The sequence below is a fragment of the Halichoerus grypus genome, chromosome 12 (genome assembly GCF_964656455.1).
Source record: "Halichoerus grypus chromosome 12, mHalGry1.hap1.1, whole genome shotgun sequence".
In the NCBI taxonomy this organism is placed as follows: Eukaryota; Metazoa; Chordata; class Mammalia; order Carnivora; family Phocidae; genus Halichoerus; species Halichoerus grypus.
In genome coordinates this window covers 25,210,392-25,236,277 of record NC_135723.1, presented here as the reverse complement: position 1 = coordinate 25,236,277, position 25,886 = coordinate 25,210,392, and the positions used below count along the sequence as shown (strand labels likewise).

The following is a 25,886-nucleotide window of genomic DNA, read 5'->3' as shown; positions in this document are numbered from 1 at the left end:
CCATACTGTTTTCAATAGTGGCTGCATCAATTTACATTCTCACCGCGAATGCACAAGCATTCTCTTTTCTCCACATTCTCACCAACTCTTATTTCTTGTCTTTTTAGTAATGGCCATTCTAACAGGTATGAGGCAATAGCTCATTGTGATTTTATTTGCATTTTTTTCTGATCATTGGTGATGCTGAGCACATTCATGGACTTGTTGGCCGTCTGCACGTCTTCTTTAGGAAAATACCTATTTATATCCTCTGCCCTTCTAAAAATCGGATTGTGTGATTTTCACTATTGAGTTATAGGAGTTCTTTATATCTTTTCAGTATTAACCCCTTATCAGATAGGATTTGTCAATCTATTCTCCCATTCCATAGGTTGCCTTTTCATTTTGTTGATTATCTCCTTTGCGGCGCAGTATCTTTTCAGTTTGCACTCCTACTTGTGTATTTTTGCTTTTGTTGCCTTTAATTTTGGTATCAGATCCAAAAATAGATTGCCGAGACTGATGTTAAGGAGGTAACTATGTTTCTTTAGGAGTTTTAGGGTTTCATGTCTTAGATCCAAGTCTTCAATCCATTCAATTTTTGTGTATGTTTTAAGATAGTGGTCATTTCATTCTTTTGCATATGGCTGTCCAGTTTTCCCAACACCATTTATTGAGGAATGTCCTCTCCTCATTGTATATTATTGGCCCCTTTGTTGTAAACAAATTGACCATAAATGCTTTGGGTTTCTGAGCTCTCTAGTCTGTTCCTCAAATCTGTGTATTTTTATGTCAATACTATACTATTTAGATTACTCTAACTTTGTAATATAGTTTGGGATCAGGCAGCATGATGCCTCCAGGTTTGCTGTATCTTATGTATTTTTAATCTAAAAAAAAGTGTTGTGGCTCAGATAAACTCAGAAGGTTAAGAGTGGGGATAAGCTACTTATACATTTTCTGGAAATTAGGTAGCATTCTTAAGCGTTCTGTAACAGGGGACGCCTGGGTGGCTCAGTTGGTTAAGCATCTGCCTTCAGCTCAGGTCATGATCCTGGGGTCCTGGGATCGAGCTCAGCATCGGGCTCCCTGCTCCACGGGAAGCCTGCTTCTCCCTCTCCCACTCCCTCTGCTTGTGTTCCCTCTTTCGCTGTGTCTCTGTCAAATAAATAAATAAAATCTTAAAAAAAAGAATTCTATAACAGACATGAAGTCAGAAGTCACAGATTGAAAACCTTGTTGATTTCATCTTGCTCAAGTTAATTAACTTCTCTGAGCCTTTTCTGGTCTTACAGTTACTTTGGTATTCAAGTAAGAACATACGCATTTTATTCAGGACTTTTTCAGTAAGTAATTGAATTTGAATGAGTTAGATTAAGCATATAAGGAGCCTTTTAGAAAGGTACTGAAATGAAGGGAATTTTAGAAACCAGAACAGCTTTTAGAAACTTAGGGATGAGAACTGGGACTACAACTGGTTCACTTTGGGTCACATGCCTAGTGACAGGAGACTAGGACTGGTCAGGCTCGAGCCTATGCCAGGGAGGACTAGGACCGGCAGCTCTCCTAGAACCATGGAGTTCTCAAAAGGGCAGACTAAAGAAGATGCCAGTTGAGTCTAAAAAAGATATCACAAACAAAAGTCCTAATAAATAAAAACATTAGCAGATAGGAGTGAACAGTTCCCATGTCCCGGACATCGTTCTAAACATATCTCACACAGTATGTAGAGAGATGCTTGAAGGAAAACCCAGGCTATGCACAAAGTACTATTAAGATGTAGTGTGGGAGAGGAGTGGAAATGAAAGGAACTGGGCTCAGATGATGGAAGAGCCCTGTATAGGAGGCTAAGTTAAATTTAATTTTATTGACAGGTGAGAGCCAATGCAGGTCAATGCACAGATAACACAACCGCAATTCTGTTAGGATCACTGGCCTGGATTAGAGAAGGGAGAAATGGGAGGTGGAGAATTTAATTAATAAACTATTTCCTGTGCAAGTTAAGCAAAAACCTGCTTTCAGTAGGTGGTCATAGGAATGGAAAGAAAAATAAAAAACCAGTGAGGCACTGGAAAAGTAGAATTGTGAGCAAGATGGAGATGAGGGCTAAAAAGAGTTCTAAGTGGCTAAAAAGTTCCCCACTAAAGGGCTGAATCAATGATGGTACTGAGTGGCCACACCAGGAGGTGAGAACTAGTTTAGTGATAGAATGAGGAGGAATACGGCTTGGCGCATGTGGACCCAGAGCCGGCGGCACCTTCTCAGAAGCGGGTTATCAAGCAGGCAGTCCTAAATGTGACACCATAGCTCATGAGCAAAACTTGGGGCCGGAAAATTTACTCAAGCTTCCGCAGTAGAGGAAATTGCAAAAAGATAGCAAAGATACAGGAGAAATGAACATTCTAGACAGATACTTAAATCTTCAGGCAAAACGTGTTTAGTCAACAGGTTTGTAAAATTTTAAAAATTTGAATTTATTAGGATTTATTAGTAACACAATTACACAGAATAAAGTTCAGGAATTCACCAATGATGGTCACCAAGATGTGCTTCTTTGTGGCTTTTTAAACAGTATTTCTCATGATTCAAATTTATTCATAGTATAGGTGAATTTCATACATAGCTTCACAATATGGATGTTACAGGTCTTCCATCGGTAAAATTAATGAAAACATATCTTTCATGAAAGGCACATAAAGAATCTAAACTAACAAATTTAACAAAGTGTGACAATTTTGAATTTACAAAGAAGAAAAACAAATCCCCAAAATAGAACAGGTGAAAATGTAGTCTGTGGTTACCCCCCACACACACACACACATACACATACACTTCAAGAAATACACTTCAACAAAATGACAGCACATAACTCAACTTAGAAACTACTTATCCACGAAGCTTACTGAAGGACTTCTTCAAGATGAGGAAACAAAACTGAAGGAGGGTAGGGAATGCTGTTCATGTTGTTGAAATGAGGTCACAGAGACACGTTGTGAGGAATCAAAAGAAAAGACTATCAAAATTCAATATCGAGCTGACATGTAAGACTTATTTCAGGACACATACAATCACTGACTTTATAAATACTACTACTCATTTTCTAAGTATAATTGCCTGTTTCATTCTCAGAAATAATAGCACAATTTAAAAAGATATTAACTCAAGCAAGTGGAGGAAATTTGAATAGTCTAAGGGAAGAAAGTAATTTTAATATAGTGTGATAATTAAATTTGAAACTAGTTACATATATGAATTTAAAGCTTGCATTATATCAGCAGCAGAAAAATGAAAGGTCTTTCTTGTTATCTTCCAAATAAGGAACTATCATGTATACTAGGTACAAGGGATTTCCCAAAGGAAATACACAAATGAATGTCTCAAAATTCATTATGCAGACATATTTTTTACCCACAAAATGCTCTCGATAATCCACCTAAACTTAGTTATAAATAAAAATGTAGTTATTTAAAATGTATAAAAATTAATCTGGCATCACCTTTAAGGAAATGCATGAATACCATCCAAATATTAAAATTCAAAGTGAAAACAAACCAACTGAATAAAAATTGTTTATAGTAAGTCTAAGAGAGTATATCCTCAGAAATCTGAAATTTTAGTTTTTCAAACCAAATCCAAGGTAGAATCAGATCAGCATGCACTCTTAAAAGAAAAATTAAAATGCATACAATGTTTACATAACTGAACCAAAGGCAGGTATATTCATCCTCTTAACATTTCAATAAAACACACTGAATTTAAAGAACAAACATGTTATTAAAATAGTCTGTGCAATGTTTATACAAATAACTTTTATAGGATTATAAGTATACATATAATCAAGATAAGGACTGCAATGTTTCCTATTTTTAATTACTATACTTAAAAATTTACAGGACATGAACATAAATAAAGCTGTTTAAAACTGGCAAACACAGTAATAGTCTGTCATTCAGTACAAAGTACTTAATATTTCTGAAATGACCAAAGCCATCACGCTAGAATCTTAAGTTGCCACTCTTAAAGCCTAAAAGTAGTGTGGAAAACTAAAGTTATAAATACATGTATACATACATTTGCATATTTACACTTACGCAGAAATCATCAATACACTAGAGCCAAGCGTTAACACTGCCCTTAGTTTCACACTGCAGGACCACCTCTCACATTTAAGAAAGATCCTTCTGTTCCTTTCAGTTAAAAAAAAAAGACACAACAGAACAACTTTGGTCAGGTCCCAGATGCATTGCCGTATACTACATTCTTGTGTTGCTGCAAGACTCTAGTTTAGAGAGATCCACATATAAGCACTCATTTGGTTTGAAAATGCATTTTTTCCCATTAACTGCAAGACTCAGAAGAGACCACAATCTTTTAGATTATTTTTTATGATGACATCTGTTACAGCATCAAAAACAAACTGCACATTCTTAGTATCTGTGGCACATGTGAAGTGGGTGTATATTTCCTTTGTGTCCTTTCTTTTATTGAGGTCTTCAAACTGACACTGAATGTATGCAGCTGCCTCTTCATATGTGTTTGAGCCTGAGATGGGAAAAGGCAAGAAAAACATAAGGCGAAAAGTTAAAATAAGTACATGGCTAAGCAAAATGGACCTGCAAATACTGAAGTCCGTTTCATACATACAAAATATGTGGATTCTGTCACTGTGTTTTTCCTTCTAGGATGAGAGAAATGATTTCTTCTAAATGAAAAGTACCCAATGTTAATTACCTTTTCATGACTGTCAGTCAGCCTTTAAAAAAAAAAAACCCACAATCAAAAGCATGGTATTCCATGCTCCCCAGGGTCTTTGTCCCTGCCAGATTCAAATACCAGATCTCCCTTTTTTCTTCTCCCTTATATGCTCCATCCCAACACCGAGCCAACTCCCTTCCCTGATGGTGGCATGCCATTTCCTTTCTAGTCTAGTGGTTGATCAAGAAATGTTGGCTGAATGCTGATCAGTACTTTTTATTCCCTTTTCTCTATACACATTAATTAGCTTTTCCCATTTTTCTTTATTCAAAAACTGGACATGGGTCTCCAGTGTGGCTTACGGCCATGAGGTTAAAGACTTCTGAGTACAAACACTCCAGAAGTGGTCCGTATCTAAAGACAATCACATGCATATTCTGTGATGCAGCAATATTGTCTCGGTGTGCCCTGGACAGAACCACATACATATGTTCACCAGAAGACCTATAAAGACTAGTCACAGCAGAACCAATTTCTACGTTAGGAAACAACCCCAAAGTTCATTGATTACAGACTGGCAAATCTTGTATATCTGTACAATGAGCTGCCATACAGTAATGAGAAATGAGAATCAAAGTACTATTGCTATACACAACAACATGAATGACTTCCAGAACCATACTGTGGAACAAATGAAGCCAGACACAAAAAGAGTATAAAACTGTACAATTCAACTGATGTTTGTTTGGAAAAAGATGGAAAACAATCAAAATTAATCAATGAAGATGAAAGTCATAATCACTGTGTGTGTGTGGGGAGTTGTGATCACTTAAGACTGAGGGGCATAATGGGGTTTCTGGGAACCTGGTAATATTCAGTTTCTTGATCTGAATGGTGAATAGATCCGTATTTTCACTTTTTAAAATTCAGTGAGCTTCACATTTATGCTAAGTGTGCATGTATGTATCTATTTTATATGTGTACATATAGAATACCTCAAAGATGTTCCATTTGGAAAAAAAAAGGTGAACTCTTTTGCAGTAATTACACAAAATTATTTGCTTGGCTTCCAAGGTCCTCTGTTACCCAGCCTGCTTGGTAAGGCTATTCTGACATCCTCTCCTCCACAGCTGTGGTTCACTCCATGTCAGGCCGGACCCTGTACACAGCTCCCACCTGTGATACTCCAGCATGCTTCCCCTCCACTGGACTTCACCAGTTTCCATATCTTGGCTTTTGTAAATGCTGCTGCAACTGATATGGGGGTGTGCATATCTTTTTAAGTGTTTTCATCCTTTTTGGAAAAATTCCCAGAAGTGGAATTGCTGGATCATATTTCAATTTTTATTTTTTGTGGGACTCTATACCACAGTGGCTGCACCAATTTATATTCTCATCAACAGTGCAAGAGGGTTCCCTTTTCTCTACATCCTCGCCAGCACCTGTTGCCTTTTGATAATACCTATTCTAACAGGTGAGGTGATAACTCACTATGGTTTTGATTTGCATTTCCCTGATGACTAGTGATGGTGAGCACCTCTTCATGGACCTGCTGGCCATCTGTAGGTCTTCTTTGGAAAAATGTCTATTCAGATCCTCTACCCATTTTTTAGTGGATTGTGTTTTTTGCTACTGAGTTAGAGTTCTTTATAGGTTTTCAATATTAATCCCTTATCAGATACATAATTTGCAAATATCTTCTCCCATTTTGTTGATGGTTTCCTTTGCTGTGTAAAAGCTTTACAGTTTGATGTGGTCCTACTTGGGTATTTTTTTGCTTTTGTCGTCTTTAATTTTGATGTCAGATCCAAAAAATCATCACTAAGACCAATGTCAAGGAGCTACTGCTTGTTTTCTTCCAGGAGTTTTATGGTTTGGAGTCTTCATTTTAAGTTTTTGATCCATTTTAAGCTCCTTTTTGTGTATGGTATAATACAGTGTTCCAGTTTTCCCAGCACAATTTATTGAAGAGAATTTTCCTCATTGTATGTTCTTGGCTGTAAATTTTTTGATCATATATGTGTGGGTTTTCTTTTGGGCTCTCTGTTCCTCATATATGTCTATTTTTATGCCAATGCCATACTGTTTTGATTACTATAGCTTTATAATATAGTTGAAAATCAGGGACCATGCAGACTCTAGCTCTGTTCTTTCTTAGGACTGCTTTGGCTATTTGGGTTCTTTTGTGGTTCCACACAAATTTTAGGATTGTTTATACTATTTCTATGGGGAAAAAATGCCATTGGAATTTTGATAGGGATTGCATTGTATCTGCAGATTGCTCTGGGGAGTATGGGCATTTTAACAATATTTTTCCAATCTATGAACATGGAACATCTTTCCATTTATTTAGGTCTTCTTCTTCTTTCACCAAGGTCTTATGGTTTTCAGTGTAGAGATTTTTCTCCCCTCAAATTTATTCTTAGGTATTTTTTTCTTTTTAATGCAATTGTAAATAGTACTGTTTTCTTAATTTCTTTCTGATACTTCATTACTAGTGTAAGGAAATGCAAAATGTTTCTGTGTACATACTGTGTATCCTGCAACTTGACTGAATTCATTGATTAGTTTAATAGTAGTTTGGTAGAGTCTTTAGACTTTAGAGGTTTATTTATATATATATATAAATATCATGTGCACATAGTGACAGTATTCCTTCTTCCTTTCCATTTTGGATGCCTTTTCTTTTATTGTCTAACTGCTCTGGCTAGGACTTCTAATACTATGTTGAATAAAAGTGGCAAGACAGGGATTCCTTGTTTTGTTCCTGATCTTAGTGGAAATGCTTGCAATTCTTCATTGTTAAATTATGATGTTAACTATGGGCTTATAATGTATGGCCTTTATATGCTGAGGTACATATATTCCCTCTGTACCCACTTTGCTGAGTTTTTATCATAAATGAATGCTGAATTTTGTCAAAGGGTTTTTCTGCATTTGAGATAATCAAGGCTTTTATCTTTAATTTTGTTAAGGGGGTATATCATGTTGATCTGAAATGTTAAACTACTCTTGTGTCCCTGGAATAAATCCCACTACATCATGCTGTATGATCCTTTTAATAGACGCTGAATTCTGTTCACTAATATATTGTTGAAGATTTCTGCATTTATAAAGTTCATCAGGGATATTGGCCTAGAAGTTTTTTATGTCATCCTTGTCTGGTTTTGGTATCAGGGTAATGCTGTCCTCATAAAAGGAGTCTGGAAGTATTCCCTCCTCTTCCATTGTTTTTGCAAGAGTTTTAGAAGGACTGGTATTAATTCTTCAGTAAATGTTGGTAGGATTCATCAGTAAAGCCATTTGGTCATGGACTTACTTATGGGAGGTTATGATTAAGAAGTAATTGGTCTGTTCAGATTTTCTATTTCTTCATGACTCAGTCTTGGAAGGTTGTATATTTCTAGGAATTTTTCTACTTTTTCTAGGTTGTCAAAATAAGTTTACGTTTTAATTTAACTCACGTTGCTAGCAGACCACCATATGCTTTACAAATCAAAATTTAGTTTATTAAATCACAATAAGGTTGGTATTCTGAAATCCTAAAGCAATAAACTGTGTCTTAATGAAAGAAGTTAATGCAACCTATCAGTCAATTAAAATGTTTTGGGAAAACAGCTTGCACTGAGTGCATAGCTCAACTTGCTGTATATATTATGGGTAGTTAGTTAGACTGCTAAGTGCCAAGAGCTACAAGATACATGAATAAACTCATGAGCACATTTCTCAATCTGATTTTAATTAAGATTGGCAAGGATGTGGTGGGAGGGTGCTATCTTTTCTTCACGCGCTAGAACCATCATGTATAAAGGCAGGTACAGGTGATATAACCTGGTTTACAAATGGAGACCTGCGAGGGGGGTGGTAATAGAATTGCAAGGGAGATCGAGGAGATTTGAGAAAACAAAACACATGGGTTCAGTTTGAGTTTCAGGTGCTAACACACACATACATGTTCAACAAGGAGCTGGAAACGTAAGCTTGAGGCTCTAGAGAGAAATGAGAATCGACCATGGAATTTAAGTGTTGAGAATAAACAAGACTATGAAAGGAGAGTGCACTGAAAGATCACAGGTTGCAGATGGAATGTGGTGAAATGCCAACACATGGATATTTAAGTAGAAGAGGGGGAATAGTTTCTTATTCAGAAACTCAATATGTAAACCAGATTAAAAACGAAGTCCCTCTGCTTTAATAAGAGAGATGTTGTGTGCATGTCTGGGCGGCAGAGAGAAGCGTCTCCGTTCCTGGCACCCACTTTTCAATAGCAGCCCAGGAGATTACAGGGAACTCAACGAAAACCAAGTTTTAACTCAACTTCTGATTTCACGAATGGGGTACTGAGACCCAGGTAAATTAACGGAAAGGCCACGGCTGCACCTCAGGTTCTCCTTTTCAAAGTGCGAACCATCTCCCTCAGCAGGGAGATTACAGGACCATTAACAGTCTCATTACCAGGGCTGGGATTTCTTGTGAACCTTTGCCTGACTCCCCCAAAAAGTTAACTCACGGATTCCTTCTTCATTTATCCCCTACAATTACCGTTCGTGTTCCTTTGTAGTAACATGTTGCACTGCTTTTTTTATGAGTACATCTGTCTTTGAGGTTGGACTGTGTGCACACACCTATCTCACCATGCGTCACACATACCTGACACGAGATCTGGTCACTGGACGAACCAATCAGTATTTTAAATGAGTCAACATAGAAAATTGTCTAACAGCTTTCCCATATGACTATGCTATTTCAATCATCTTAGCTACGCCTCAAGGAACTACTTGTCCTTGAATGCAGTTTAATAATTTCCCTTGAAGGTAAGAATTATTAAGGCAAAGATTCAAATCTATAATTGAAATTTTGCAGTAGGGTGACTTTCCCTAGAAATACATGACTTGATAAGTTATCCACAGAGAGCAGAATACCTGCATATTCTGGATAGCATATAGTGAGAGGGCTTTTTTTGATTTTTTCTTCGAAGAGATCCTTCTTGTTTAGAAAAAGTATAATAGAGGTATCTGTAAACCATTTGTTGTTACATATGCTGTCGAACAACTTCATGCTTTCATGCATTCGATTCTGTAACAGAAAAGAATACAATCAATTTGTCACAAGGGCAAGGATTTTTTTTTTTTTTTTAAAGATTTTATTTATTTGACAGAGAGAGACACAGCGAGAGAGAGAACACAAGCAGGGGGAGTGAGAGAGGGAGAAGCAGGCTCACCGCGAAGCAGAGAGCCCGATGCGGGGCTCGATCCCAGGACCCTGGGATCATGACCTGAGCCCAAGGCAGACGCTTAATGACTGAGCCACCCAAGCGCCCCAAGGGCAAGGATTTTGAGAAGCATTACTTTTTAAAAAAGCATTATAATAAAATAGAGCTTAGTCAGCTAAAAACCAGCATACCACAAAAACACATTTCTGCCATTCAGGGACAAGTATGCTTGATTACAGGTGAGATGAATGTATACACCACTCATCACTTTTTGCATTCAACCAGTGCTCAGAGTGTCTGCTATGTGTCACTCTGCCCGGGGACATCCTGCTGCAGGACCCTGCAATCTAGAGATGCCAAGTGCAAACATCTGGAGACCTCACCGTTATATAGGGAATCGAAGTTTCCATTAAAAGACAAGGAGGGGTTTTTAAAGATTAATAAATTAAACTGAACAAGCTGAAACACAATTAGCTCAACACTCTAAAGATAATGGTGAATTAGGGAAGGAAACCTCCAATCCTGCCCTTCTAGTGTCTGTGGTTTCTAAGAGGACATGGATACATTTTATAGTGCCAAAATGACAAAAATGGATGTGTGATGGTATAGTATACCTACTGCACTGTAATTGTATGTGCCTGATTTTAAAAATACAGAAGTGCCGGGCGCCTGGGTGGCTCAGATGGTTAAGCGTCTGCCTTCGGCTCGGGTCATGATCCCGGGATCCTGGGATCGAGTCCCGCATCGGGCTCCCTGCTAGGCGGGGAGCCTGCTTCTTCCTCTGCCTCTCTCTCTCTCTGACTCTCATGAATAAATAAATAAAACATTTAAAAAAAAAAAAAAAAATACAGAAGTGCCATTTTGGGGCGCCGGGGTGGTTCAGTCGGTTGGGTGTCTGTCTGCCTTCAGTTCGGGTCATGGTCCTCGAGTCCTGGGATTGAGCCCCGCATTGGACATCTCGCTCAGAAGGGAGCCTGCTTCTCTCTCTGCCCTTCACCCCGCTCTCATGCTCTCTCTCTCTCAAATAAATCTTTGAAATGTCACTTCTGTATTTTTTTAAACTTTTTTTTTCCCTAACCTGTACTAATGTTAATTTAAAATGACAGAATTTTTTGGGGCACCTGGGTGGCTCAGATGGTTAAGCGTCTGCCTTCGGCTCAGGTCATGATCCCAGGGTCCTGGGATCGAGCCCCACGTCGGGCTCCTGGCTCAGCAGGGAGCCTGCTTCTCCCTCTCCCTCTGTCTCCCCCCTTGCTCATGCTCTCTCTCTCTGTATCTCTGTGTCTCAAATGAATAAATAAAAAAAAAAAATCTTTAAAAAAAAAAAAAATAAAATGACAGAATTTTAGATTTCTATTTAAAAATATTTCCTCTAGATTAATGGTACATTGGAACACATCTGAAAATTACATGTCAATAGCAAAATATAACCTGGATCAAAGATTACAGAGCTGAGAGAAGTAACATTTAAGAAAAATAAGCATTAGACTATTATGGGAACTAACTTTACTTTCAGTCACTATGTAGATAACCAGATACCGGAAATGCATAGTTAAGCATATAGGGTTGAAGTGAGATTAACTCTTAGTCTTTTCTTATTTTGGGGGTCCGTCCCTGCTTCTTGAGTGAGTGTAACTTCCCTTTTATTATATAAACAGAAGAGCTAGAGAAAAAGAAAGAGCCTGAACTTTCAAATAATTCACGCATTAGCAAGAATTACTCAAGAATTAAAAATTCTTGGCAACATCTCCAGCCCTTCATATTTCACGCATAATTTTCAACAGTGGTTCTACTTGCCATCTCTTCATCTTCAGCTAGAACCAGGTCATAGTCACTCAGCGCCACACAGAAGATGATGGCGGTCACTCCTTCGAAGCAATGAATCCATTTCTTCCGCTCAGATCTCTGTCCTCCCACATCAAACATTCTGTAAGAGAAATAATGTGTTTGACATCACATTAAATGTTCAAAAGCTCTGAGGGGTTCTATACTATCATCAAAAAAGCTCCAAATTGCAGGGGGATGTGGGATGGGAAGAAAGGAGAACATTATAGGAGGAAAATGATGTCACAAATTGGTTTTTGCAAAGGGTAAATAAGTTTGGTTTTTAAAAATTTTTGATTGAAAACAAAGCCCAAAATACCCTCAAAAAAACAACATTCATTAACATATGAGAACAGTTAGATCAGAACATTAAAGCAGATACAAATGAGTGGACTGCACTCTGAGTAAACACTGAGAAGTCACAGGAAGCAGCCAGGCAATGCGGAGATAATAGAGTATATTCAATTTGCCAAAGTCACAGAACATTAGAGCCAGAGGACATGGTCCCCTCTTCCCACTACAAAATGTTTCCTGTCCCTCAGAGGCAACAAGTAGGACTCTGACATAGAGAAGAAACCTTATTCCAGGTAAGAAAAAACTGAGCAAGAAGTGGTATTTACATGGGGAAAATAGGTTGTGTAAATTAAAAAGTAAAACCATGGTATAGAAACAAAAGAACGAGATGAAATAGGAGATCAAAGGGTTAAGACCACTGAATAGTCTTAAAAGAGTGAAAAAAAACTGTTCTACAATATACCATAGTAGACCATTGTAGCTTAGTGCAGGGTAGTAACAAACAGTATAAAGACAATGACCTTTTCATCTTTTCCTTATAAGAGTTAAGTTAAGCAAAAGTTGAAATGCACATAGATTGTTATGCAACCTAGAAATAACCACTTATATAATGGAAACACGATGCAAACTGGTACAATCTAAAAGGCTCCATTTATCTCGATGGCGCACTAATTAAAATAGTCCCTATTTAATTCTCAGGCAAAAAGAATTTCCCTGCAGAGTAGTACTGGCCTATAAACCAAATCTGAGTTCATCAACTAATATTGTTACTTTTATCATCATTTAAGTGCCCTTCATTCCATTGGGTTAGTTAATGAATTGTTAAGTATACTATATCACAAAAGGATTCTACCACACAATAAATTAAAATGGGTAGGACACAAAAAAGGGAGCTGGTGATAAAGATCAAATAAGAACAAAATAAAAACTTAAAATGATTACCGATCTGTTAAACTGCCAAGAAACACAATTGGAAAATAAGCTTACCAAAAAGACTTTCCTTTAGATAACTTCTCTGATCAAATGGCACATATATCCCAACCACTCAATATAAAGTAACAACCAAACCCATTCCAACCCACAATTTCCTTCTGTGATGGTGAGTTTTTTTTTTTTTTTTTTTTTTATTTATTTATTTGACAGAGAGAGACACAGCGAGAGAGGGAACACAAGCAGGGGGAGTGGGAGAGGGAGAAGCAGGCTTCCCGTCGAGCAGGGAGCCCGATGTGGGGCTCGATCCCAGGACCCTGGGATCATGACCTGAGCTGAAGGCAGACGCTTAACGACTGAGCCACCCAGGCGCCCCTGTGATGGTGAGTTTTATGTGCCAATTTGGCTAAGCAGTTATTTAGTCAAACACTAACGCAGGTGCTGCTGTGAAGGTATTTTACTGCTGTAGTTAGCAGCTCTCATCAGTCGTCTTTCAGTGAAGAAGCTTATCCCTGATGTGGGCAGACTTCACCCATCCAATCAGTTGGAAGGCCTTAAGAACAAAAACAGGTCTCCCAGAGGGAAAAGAAATTCTACCTCAAGAATGCAGCATCGGTTCCTGTCCAAGCCTGCTGTCCTGCCCTACAAGCCTGCACTCACCAGCCCCCATGGTCATAGAAGTCAAGTCCTTGGAACGGATAAGCCTGATAGAAATTTTAGCACCCCCAGTGGGGTGCTACTGTCACAAATACCTAAAAAGGTGAAGCAGCTGTAGAATTGGGTAAGAGGTGGAGGCTGGAAGAATCTTGAGTTACTCAACAGAAATAGCCCAGATTGCTTTGAAAAGATGGTTGATTAGAAATACAGACATAGGGGCGCCTGGGTGGCTCAGGTGTTGAGCGTCTGCCTTTGGCTCGGGTCATAATCTCGGGGTCCTGGGATCGAGCCCCGTGTCAGGCTCCCTGCTCAGCAGGAAGCCTCCTTCTCCCTCTCCCACTCCCCCTGCTTGTGTTCCATCTGTCAAATAAATAAAATCTTAAAAAAAAAATTTTTTTTAAAGAAATACAGATATAAAAGGTAATAATTTTGGAGATACTTAGGAGTGAAAAGGATGGTGGGATCCTCTCCTATCTTAGAGGATATATGTATCATCATGAACACGATGTTGGGAGATACATGAATGTTAAAGATGTTTTTGATGAGTTCTCAGAAGGAATTGAGAAAACATGTTCCTGGACACTGGAGAAAAGGCAATTCCTGTTGTAAAGTCACAAAATCTTTGCTAGACTATGCTCTAAGACTGGGTGTTAAGAGATGAACTTGAATATTAGTTGAGGAAATTTCCAAGCAAAGTGTGCAGGGTATGGTTTTGTTTCTCCTTGTTGCTATAGTAAAATAGAAGAGGAAGGAAGGAGAAACTGAGGAAGGAGCCATTAAGCCAAGAGGAACCAGGGAAGAAGGCCAAGTGACAAAGGCCAAGGAACACCGAGGATTTCCAACCACTACCAGAAGCAGAAAGAAGCAAGAGAGGATTCTTCCCTAAAGCCTTCAGAAGGAGCACAGTCCTGTTGACATGTTGATTTCAAATTTCTAGTCTCCAAATTTCTGTTGTTTTATGCCACCTAGCTTGTGGAAATTTGTTATAGCAGACCTAGGAAATGAATATATCCCCCCTACCTTGCTTTATTTTTCACTGTAGTGATTATTACCTCCTCATAATTATAGTTATTTCATCACTCCTCCCTCTTTCCCAACAATGTAGAGACAAAGACTTTGTACTTCATAAATATTCGTTGAATGAACGAACTACGTCTACAGAGTATTTTAAAACACCTTCAAGGAATAATAGACGAGCTTTCCTAAGTTCAAGATCTAGGTCTTCTAGTTATGCTGTGGGAATGTTGCATATAAGAGAGCTTTAACTTGATAAGTAATTTACAGAAGAAATCTCTAATTTAGAAATGAATGAAGGTCATTCATATGTTTGTCATAAGCAAAGAACCTTTCATCTAAACCAGTACTTCTCAAATGTTAGTATAAATCAGAATCACCAGGTAGATGATAAAGGTGATGCTGCTGATCTGGGGACCATACTTTAGCATCACTGGTCTAATTCATTAGCCAAGGAGAAAAAATGACTAAAATCTGATGTTACAAATGACTGTGAATAAGGCATTATTCCTTTTTCACACATACATTAGAATTATCTTCAAATCCTGAACTATTTTTTTTAAATTAACCAAAAATAGAACAAAATTATAATACGTTCTCTTTCATATGAACAGATGAGACTTTTTTCTAGCATCAAATAGGGGAATGAATTTGAGTTTTCTTAGATTTCTTTTTTTAGGGGGAGAGGGGAAAGTACTGAAGATTCTGAGATGTTCTGACATTCTCAGGCTGTCATCTAACACTTCCGGGACCAAGACTGGTACAAAGCTAGCTGACCATATAGGCCTATCAACCTTATAAATATACTCCAAAACCCATTTCATATTTATAGTACTATAGAAGACACATTTGTCTTATAATTTATAATAGAAGGGATGCTTTAATTCTGTATTTGGCAAAAATATTAGAGTAAAATTGTTGATTCCTTAAAGCAAAATAATCCATGTAGACACTTTCCACAAATGCCTAGTCACAGAAGTGATAATATACATTCTTAAATTATAATGCTTTATTGCCTCATTTTGAATTTAATTCCAATCATACCAAAACTAAGCGAAACTGAAATTTTACATCAGCTGTTAAAATGAAACAATGAATTACAATACAAAACACGCAAAATGATAAACACACTCGAGAGTTCCCAGTAGAATTATTCTAAGTATATTTCTGCCCTCATTCTTCTGAGGCTCATTTAACATATAAAAAGCAAAGTCAGAACCATATGCTAGCAATGATAGTAATTTAACAGAACTCAAATCCAAAATAAGATAAAGTTTATCTCAAGTTCCTGACAAACCTATGTTTAAGGCAGCAAGTGAAAACAGTAACTAAACACATCCTGTGAAATTCTACCTCACCCAAGGAGACTAAAGATAAATGGACTTCCTGGGAACATCATGCTGAGAGCCAGCTTTACTGAATCCCAGCACTTGTGTGATGATGAAATGACCATTCTGAGAAACCGAGGCTAGAAGTGAAGAGTATGCTCTGGAAAGTGAATGTTTAAGGTGAATCTAACCAAGACTGAAAGTGAATTTTGTACAGATTGCTTAAAGTGCCGAATGACTGAATGCACCCCCCGCCCCGGCTGACAGAGCTCTGCCCTCTTCATTTCCCTTAGAGGCAATAACCTCATTTATGTTTACACTTCTGACAATGGGCAAGATTGTAATGCTCTCTGCTAAGAACTTTAACCAAATGGCCCCTTTACCTACTAGGGTAACCTAACTCAAGAATTTGCACTTGTTAACCCTCAACTCCATGCACTTTCTCCTCAGACTACATTTGTTAGAACAAAGCCATTATTTGAACAATTTAAGTTTGCTTTTTAAAAATAAGGCATTTAAAACCGTAAAAAAGCAAAACAAAACAAATCAGAATCTAAGTTAAAAAAAAAAAAACTTGGAACCCTCATTTTGACAGTGAGTTTCCTTAGATAAATAGGACAATAGTTCCCAGATCAGACATACCAGACTATTTAAATATTAATGTTTTACTATTCCCGACTTTGGTCATTTAATACCCTAGAAATACTAAACAGATTAAAAGAAAGTAAATGATTTTGGTTAAGAGCTATTGCCAGAAGCCAAAAAACGTCCACTGACAGATTAAAAACTGGTGAAAACAAAAGAATTAAAAGCAGATGAAAAACACAACCATGTATTAAAGTACAAAGTTACATGGTCAGATAAAGTAATTATGATCTATAATTCTGTTTTAAAAAAGCAGGGCCATGTTTGGGGGCGTTTTTGGAGGGAAGCTGCCATGGAAAATTAAAATTCAATTGCAGTTTTCTGGAAAATTCAATTACATGAACCACTGAATGTGGGACAAAATGATAGTAACAAATGTATTTAAAATACTTATGGAAGGGGGGCGCCTGGGTAGCTCAGTCGGTTAAGCTTCCGACTCTTGATTTCAGCTCAGGTTATGATTTCAGGGTCGTGAGATCAAGCCCTATAATGATTTTCTCTCTCCCTCTCCCACCCCGTCACATGCACCCATGCTCACTTGCGCGTGCTTTCTCTAAAAAAATAAAATACTTATGGAAGGAATCATAAGTACAGTTGCATGTATGTAACTGTACTTCCCACAACTTATAACAGTTAGCTTCTTTATGAATATTTTTAATCTTTGACTAGGAATCTTTGGATGCTTTCAGAAATTCTGCTTTATTATTACTGTTTCAGAGCATTAAACTGAAGCAAAGTCCAACAGTTTTTCTCATACTTTAAGAAAAAAAAAGAGGAACATAGGTCTGTAAATTAATGTTTCACTGAACTTCCCTGAGTCTAGTGCATTACGAAATGAGTGTATTGGACAAAACGAGCTCCAAGATCCCTTGCATTTCTAAAGCCTATATACAATTCAGTGCTTCTCTGCTCAAACCTCAGTAATTTAATATTTAGTACACACTCTAAATTAAATGACATTTTTCATCATGAAAAAGTGCAAACATGTTTGCATGAATAAAAATTTTCAGGAAAATTTTTAAAAAGGTACCCTTCATTTTTAATATTTCCATAAAATAAGCATATAACCAGTAAAATTCTTTTTTTTTACCTAAAAATACATAGCAACACTTTCTCCAAATATACAATATCAGAGCAATATTTTCCATTTAGAAATAAAAGCCAAAAACTATTTTTATTTAAATCACTTTAAAAAATATAGACAAGAGATTTGCATGGCCATTTTTTCTTAATAAATATATAAATATTCCTAAGAATGTTTCTTGTCCTCTTTCAAAATATTCTTTGTCCAATCACCTAAGAAAAGTGTTTTGTGATTTCTAGCTCAGTTTTTAAAAACTTTTATTAATTCTACCTTTCTTTACTAAACAAGGTGTTTTATACCTAAATTTGTTAAGTGATATGCTTTGAAGCTACTCACTTAAAATGAAGATCTTTGAAAGTAAAATGGGTTTCAACAATTCCTGTCGTTTTCACTCTGGTTCTGAGAACATCCTGTTGAGTTGGGATATAATTTGGTTGTGCTATTCTGTCCAAGTCATTCAAATAGCTGAGGAAATAAACAAAACAATATGCTAATAGTTAACATAGCCATTAACGATCATCTACATCAAGGATTAAAACATTCTGATGCATGCAATATTCCAAATTATTGGAAATTTTTACATTTCTCTGTAATGATGTAATACTACAACCAATTTAAGTTTGTATGTTACACAATTTCCACTGAAATGAAAATGTTTATACTTCTCCAGCCACAAAGCTCTTCTAACATTTTCTAGGTATAGTGTACTTTGCTTCCTCAGGACACAAATTAGTAATTCCCCTTGTTGGAAACAGAATAACTTCTTAAAAACCACACACAACCAACTGTACACTAGGAGTTTGTTTCTTGAAATTCTTTATCATACTTTTTTAAGGTAGCACTGTGTTTATTTTCCAGACATTACTCTTGCTGAGGATTTAGAAAGTCTTAAGTTTTTGAGAAAGCAATGAGTAAACCTCTAGCCAAAGGCTGAATTCAATGCTGTTCCTTTTTAATCAGATTTAAGTCACACGTAGGGAAATACTACACATGCTCTTTTACGGCCTCTTCCTAGCTCCCTAAATCAATATTCACGTTTTACTTCTCACTGATTTTAGTTACCCACCCATTCAATACTCCCTGCCAATGATGCCAAATACGTTGTGCTATTAAAATGTAGTGGTGTCATTTTATATAGTAAATGATGTTACAGAAAGTCCAGGTATGAAGAGATGAATGTGAACTTGAGTGGTTAAAGAAGCATTCATGGATGGTGAGGAGTATAAATAGAAACCTGAACGATGGGACAGAAAAAACAGTGCCCTCCACATCAGGGGAAGCAGTCAAATAGTATGGAGGCAGGAAGAGTCACACCTTGTTTCTCAGAAAGCAAGGGCCCCAGGAGTTGGTGCATACATTCAAGTGAGCAGTCTGGAATTGATCCTAAGGTCAGCTGAGCGTGGGGAGCATCCCTACGTAGGGTGTTTTCTGATACTAGAGGGGAGTAGTCAAAGATAATTTAGAAGATATACATCTATGTTTATTACAGAGAGGCACCAACTACTACAACTTTGGTATTATCCTCTGAAACTCTTCCTTAGCCGTTTAGAACAGGTCTTGCAAACAAAAGAAGCTCAATAAATATTTGATTTGTGGAGATGGAGCTGAAAAGCTATCCAAACACTGAATTAGGAATCAAAAGTGTTTTTAGATAGTTAAGTATATGTATGTGATACTGATACTAGAATACTTAAGAGGATAGCTTGAGTTATCCGTATTGTATTTATTGAACTTAAAAATATTATCTTATTATTGCACTGGTGATAATCCCCCAGTACTTTAATCAGTGTTTTAATTCCACATATATAATGTTATACATTATTGTAAGAAAATCTGATTTAATAAATAAACAGGTCATGGCAAGATTTTACTAACTGTTCCTCTGAAGTAGTGTGTTACTCTTATTTAAAATGTGCTTTGAGGGCGCCTGGGTGGCTCAGTCGTTAAGCGTCTGCCTCCGGCTCAGGTCATGATCCCAGAGTCCTGGGATCGAGCCCCGCATCAGGCTCCCTGTTCTGCTGGAAGCCTGCTTCTCCCTCTCCCGCTCCCCCTGCTTGTGTTCCCTCTCTCGCGCTCTGTCAAATAAATAAAATCTTCAAAAAAAAAAATTTAAAATGTGCTTCGATTACTCAGATGCATTTCTTTGCTTAAAACTGCTACAGTTCTGGTAGTCTCTAAAATTAATGCACATTTATATTTCAACAAGACAAATAAGAAAAACAGGCATTGTGAAAAACTCCAATTGTTTTAAATGATCACAAATTTAAAGTAAATAGGTGGTTAGATAGTCCTAATGGGCAACTTGGCAGCATCCCCCCATCTCCAGTCAAAAAACTCAGAAATCAAGATGCACTGTGACGTGACCACTATGGAGAAACAGATTTCTAGGACTTCCTTCATTCTTGAAAAATGGCTCCACTATTGCCATCTTAAGGTCAGAGCTACTAGTAATGAAATATTGGGGAGCCCAAATGACTTACTTTTCTCAGTGCATACCCAAACACGTGAGCACAGGAAACAAGCCTTGGTCATTAGACTGCAGTGGTCCAGGAGGTCCCACCATATGGGAAAACTGACTTCAATCGATTATTCCTGAGCAGCACCCCTTATTTACGGAAAAAGCTCCCCTCGCTGGGCTCAGCTCAGAGCGATCTTCTCAACCTAACAGTGATTCCCATTTAGATCTTCCTGCAGGGGCTGGTGGTGCCAAAGCACATAATACGGTCTAAGAGTTGTGTTCTCGCTGTAAACAATTTTCTTCTAATTTCTCTCCTAGCCTCTGTAAAGTATGGTTTATTCATTCATTCCTTATTAGGTGAGGGCACAGCGAGTGACAACCGTGTGTCAGGCAATGGAGAAAGAACACAGGGTGAAAGCAGACCTGACTGAATTTACAGCGTAGTGTCACAGATAGAAAACAATCATTTCAACGTAAATATAAACCAAATTACCTCAAGATGTACATCTGTGAGCGCTCTGAAATATTTTGTGTTATAAGTATATAAAACAGGGAGGGTAAAGACATAATCTGTGAGTCAAGAAGAAATATCCTAAGAAAGGATGATACCAGTTGGAGAGGGGAGCTATAAACTCAGTAACACGTTACGTACACATATATAAAATACAAACGAAATAATATATATGGTTTATATAGTTGTAAAGCATTAAAAATACAGATTAGGAAATAAACAGAGCAAAATAAAAATTGGTATGGGTTACACAGTAAGGTGTATTACTTCCTCCCGCACATGAAATCACTCACATGACACGTACTGGGTACTCTGCTGTGTAATCCATGACATGCTGCATGATAATCAGGAGAGCCATCCCCCATCTGTCTATTGTTCACTGTGGTGAAGTATGTGTATTTACCTAGATCTTATTAATAATTCTATCTTACCCTCACTTGTGTCCCTGAACGCCAATAGCTCAGTCAAGAAAATGAAAAACGTGGAAAGTAAAATGCATGCAGAGCACATATTTTAAGACCAATTAATGCCACTTCTATCTGACATTTTTGAGTATGTGTGCCAAATTATGGAAACAAATACTTGATTTTTTTTAACTGTAGCTAGATCACTAAGCAGAAAGCTCCCTGACCAGGTTTTATCACAACTTGATTTATGAGCTTTCTGTGGCCACCACCTAGAAAATCAGGGCAGATTTTTCTTACAAAATACTGTACTTAGCTATCTGTAAACAAGGTTTGATGCAACAGGGCACATAAAATTGACAATTTTCAAGCTTAGAGCTATTTTACTCAGTGAGAAAACATCTTGGGATCACCACACACCCCTTCAAAAGGGGTACATCTCATGTAAGGCGCCTGTCACTGGACAAGTAATTCTTCTCAGGCCCTTAATTAGCATAATGAAAAGAATCACATCAGTTACCCTCCCCTTGGGCTAGTCCCAGGCAAACTAGAGATACACCCAAATTCAGAGTGAACTTTGCAAAGTTCCAATTTCTTGGAAATAGCTGCAAACAGTCCATTCTGCATGTTTCAGTTACATAAGCATGAGTCTCTTGAGACACTTCTGGACACAAAGGAAATAGCAGTAATGTTATCTACAAATTCACAAGAAACAGAAAAGTTTTCAAATACTGTCATCCTGAATATCCTGAGTTTTACAAGAATGTGTCAGCCAATTCTGCAATAACACTGCCTTGGAGGTCTATTTGACTTGCATGTAATTATTCATGATGGTTTAGTTCTGAAGTTATGATTACTTACTATGCGGCAGAATCATTAAGCTGGTACTCTCGGGATCTGTTGAAACAGGCTTGTACACCACTATCTTTCCACAATCTCTTTATAACTCCAGCAAGTTCCGCAGTCATAAAACCTTCTTCAGCAGCTCCAGCAAGCACAAACAGTTGGCGGGCATCATCCTGAACATTCAAAGACCGTTTTTTTGTTGTTGTTGTTTTGTTGTAAGTAAAAAGGGAGACATTACAGATGAAAAGTACAAAGGGAGGCATTATAGATTACAAAAAGTGCAGTGGTGAATTTCCTTTGTTTTTCATTGGGGTCATGACTTTTATTTCTCTAAAGCACCACTTAAAAAAAACTGGCTTAATCCAAAGAGCATAATCTTACATCATGAGTCTATGTTCTGTAATATTAGTAATAGCTGTCAAGGCACTAGGAAGCTGGAAGAATGACTTACACCTACAGTTCATGAGGGGACACATTAACCAACTATTCACTATTACTGACAGTTTGTTGTGCACTGAGAATGATCAGTTTTGGGAACAGAAAAATAGTGTGTGCCTTACCCCTCCTACCCAAAATGTTTCTGAGAGGCACACTAACACCATTAGAGATTATTTTAAGATAGAATCTCATTAAATGTTGGCTTTCTGATATTCTCTACAGAAAAAAAGAAATTCAGAAAAGGGAGAAATCAACGTGGAAATAAGAAAAAACAGTTTCACAGAATGATCTGAAATTTTCAGGAGACCTTGAAGTGTGTATACATTAAAATCAACGGGCCAGGAGGTGGGGGCAGGTGTTTGTTAATGCAGGCATAGGAAACAAAACACAGCTGTGAAGGAGAAATACTCACGATGCATATTGAAGACAGCATGAAAAATATTTTAAATGAAGGAATGCTTCATATACAGTTAATTAAATTATCCTTAAGTTTTGAGACTACAAATAGTCATTCTGATCCAGAGGTAATCAACCACATTAGGTTAGGGCTGTCCAAAGGAAATATAACATGAGACACTGATACAATTCTAAATTTTCTAATAACCGTATTTTTTTAAAAAAGGTAAAATTAATATAACAAGATATTTTAACCTATACATAAAATATTTCAACATGTAACCAAGATAAAATTATTGAGATAGTTATTTTTATTCATATTTAGTCTTCAAAATCTGGCGTTTATTTTATACAGATAGCACATCTCAACTCAGGTTAGACACATTTTCAGGACTCAGTAACTGTGTGTGGGGAGCAGCTACAGTGCTGGATCACGCAACTAAATTTTCAGGTAAAAACACAGTTAATCCAAAAATAGGGGAGATGTGAAGTTGCTAACTTCACAGAGATCTTCTGTACCCTGAGACGTGTAGCTTTATGTTAACTGGGTGGACAATCCCTAATTTTTCTCCAGGGGCATTTTCCTGAAGTATTGTAGTAAATGTTCATAAAGTGATGGCACATATAATGATAAGGTACACAGCAGAGAAGCATGTGGTGACAGAGGAGAGCAGAGAGTACTAGCTGACAGTGTAAATTCATTCTGCTGCCAATTTGTGAAACTTTTTTTTTTTTTCCCAGATAGAACCCATACTGAAAAATAATTAAGTAACTCAGCATGGGAACATATTATTCAAGCATATGTTTCCCTTTTTAGTAAATCACAAGATAAATACATGCAAGCAAGTAACACATGTACAACAGCCTCAATAAAAAAAACCAACATAACATAGTTTCAAGTCATTCTTAGCACCACTTACCTAATTACAGTAAAAATTTGCTTTTTCAAATAATTACCTTATATGAGAAATTTCTAAATTTGGTCATTTTTATTAATTAAACATCAAACATAATTTTCTCTGTCCAATTCAGAAAAGTACTTTTCACTTAGTTTTCATGAGCCTTCCTTATGATATATTTATTAAATTTCAATACAATTTCTTGATAGAGAACACTAATGCCCTTTAGTATGGGTCATAAGAGCACACTCTCTTCAATCTTTCTAGGAAGCAGCCTGAAGAAAAGACATGAGAAACTTTGGAAGTATATTTATAAACTATACTCTCTCTGTCGCATTCAAAAATTTATCTTCTAGGGGGTATAGCTCAGTGGTAGAACATTTCGCTGCAAAAATTTTTCTTCTTCACAAAATGTAAAATAGTCTCTTTTCCCTGAAAAGCTAATTAGAATATTCACTTCCATGTCATTAGGAGGACATTCAGATGTCTGCAGATGAGCTTTAAGGTAATAAATTTAAGCAGCAAGGTACCTTAGAAATTATTCTACCTAAATTTGTGTTTTGTATAAAAAGACCCTGGGGCACAGAAAAGTTAGGCAACTCATTTAAAATTTCACAGCAAACTGGTCACCCAATCACACATACCAGCAAGCAATTAGTAAACAGCCATTGCCCAAGACAAATGTTAAAATTGCAGAATGATAGCAATGATCCCACCGAGCCATGGAATGAGGTCTTTTCAAAATATATGTAAAATAATGTTATTTAAGAACATTTAGGGGCACCTGGGTGGCTCAGTTGGTTAAGCGACTGCCTTCGGCTCAGGTCATGATCCCAGGGTCCTGGGATCAAGCCCCACATCGGGTTCCCTGCTCCATGGGAGGCCTGCTTCTCCCCCTCCCGCTCCCCCTGCTGTGTTCCCTCTCTCACTGTCTTTCTCTCTCTGTTCCATTAAATAACTAAAATCTTAAAAAAAAAAAAAAAAAAAAAAAGAACATTTAGAAAGCTGAACATGAGTGTACCAAAACAGCGTGACATAGGGTAGGAAAAAAAAAAAATTGGGATTACTAGAGAAAAGACTGAAGTTTAATCAGAAGGGACACAGGTTAGTAAAGCGGCATGGGTAGATAGGCAGTCTTTTGTGTTGTTGAGAGAAATGTTGTTTGCCAGGCAATTTCTGAGTAGCAAGGAAAAATCCCTGGATGTAGCCACGTTAGTATGTTTACAAGCTACTAAGAATGAAAAGAAAATCAGATGGTGGAGAGAATGTAAGCTCCAGGTCACATAACTGTGTGCTCTGGGAACTCAGAAAGGAGTTATGAAATGCTTGTGTGTCAAGACACACGTCACAGGGCCTCTTTTCCCACTGATGGTCAGGGACCACTTGGCACGCTGTATGTAGCGACAGCACATCTTACTCGAAGCCACTTCATGAGAATTAGGAAGAGTCCTCCTGGGCTGGGGAAGGGAAGATGGAGGGACCCTGACAGCTGTCTTCTGACATATTAAGTAAGGACCATTAAAGGAAAGAGTAGGCTTCATTATTAGGCATAAAGCCTTTATGAATTCTTAAGGCAAAAGACAGCAGATTTCAATTCTGTAAGAACACTTAACAATCAAAGCCATCCAAAGAAAATGGGGGAGGGGGTGAGGGGGAGTGAGAGACTGAAATTTTTAAGCAAAGATTAGATGATTATTTATGGTAATACAGCAGATAGAATTCATGAATGAGATTAGGGGCTTAAACAGAAAACATCAGAAAGTGCTCTGTAACAGAGACTAAATAATATGATACAGGAGTCTTAAAAATAGTGCAACTCTAAATTTTTGGCCACAAGGATGATATACTGAGGTCATGACTGATACATATATAGGAATCTTTTGTTCCAGTGACTTAGCGGAATTTTTTCATTAATAACATTAGTCAACAATAGTGAATACCGCATATGAGAACCACTCATATATTTAATCTACCACATTTCTATAGGATATAATCACCCCCAAAATTTAAGACAACTATACCACTTTTATCAAAGTTAGTATATCTTTAAGGAAATCCTGAGAATAATGGAGTCACCACACCACTCCATGGCTCATGGTGCCAATCCCAGACATTTCAAGAACTGCTTTGGGGGCACCTGGGTGGCTCAATCGGTTAAGGGCCCGACTCTTGGTTTCAGCTCAGGTCATGATCTCAGGGTGGTGAGATCAAGCCCTGCATGGGTCTCCACGCTCAGTGGGGAGTCTACCTGAGAGCTCCCTCTCCCCTTGCC

The 25,886-nt window shown here is 37.4% G+C and overlaps 1 protein-coding gene across 2 annotated transcripts in view; it reads right to left on the bottom strand.

The window, feature by feature from the left end:
- Window positions 1-2,428: 2,428 nt before the first annotated feature.
- GNAI1 (G protein subunit alpha i1) overlaps window positions 2,429-25,886 on the bottom strand; it is a 93,653-nt gene continuing 70,195 nt past the window's right edge. For both annotated transcript variants that reach the window (XM_036106167.2, XM_078060074.1), the window contains 5 exons: window positions 21,897-22,054; window positions 17,999-18,127; window positions 11,684-11,813; window positions 9,597-9,750; window positions 2,429-4,521 (listed from right to left, as the gene is read on the bottom strand). In XM_036106167.2, the coding sequence (XP_035962060.1) occupies window positions 4,331-4,521; window positions 9,597-9,750; window positions 11,684-11,813; window positions 17,999-18,127; window positions 21,897-22,054 (762 nt within the window). In that variant the 3' untranslated portion in view covers window positions 2,429-4,330. The remainder of the gene's footprint in view (window positions 4,522-9,596; window positions 9,751-11,683; window positions 11,814-17,998; window positions 18,128-21,896; window positions 22,055-25,886) is intronic.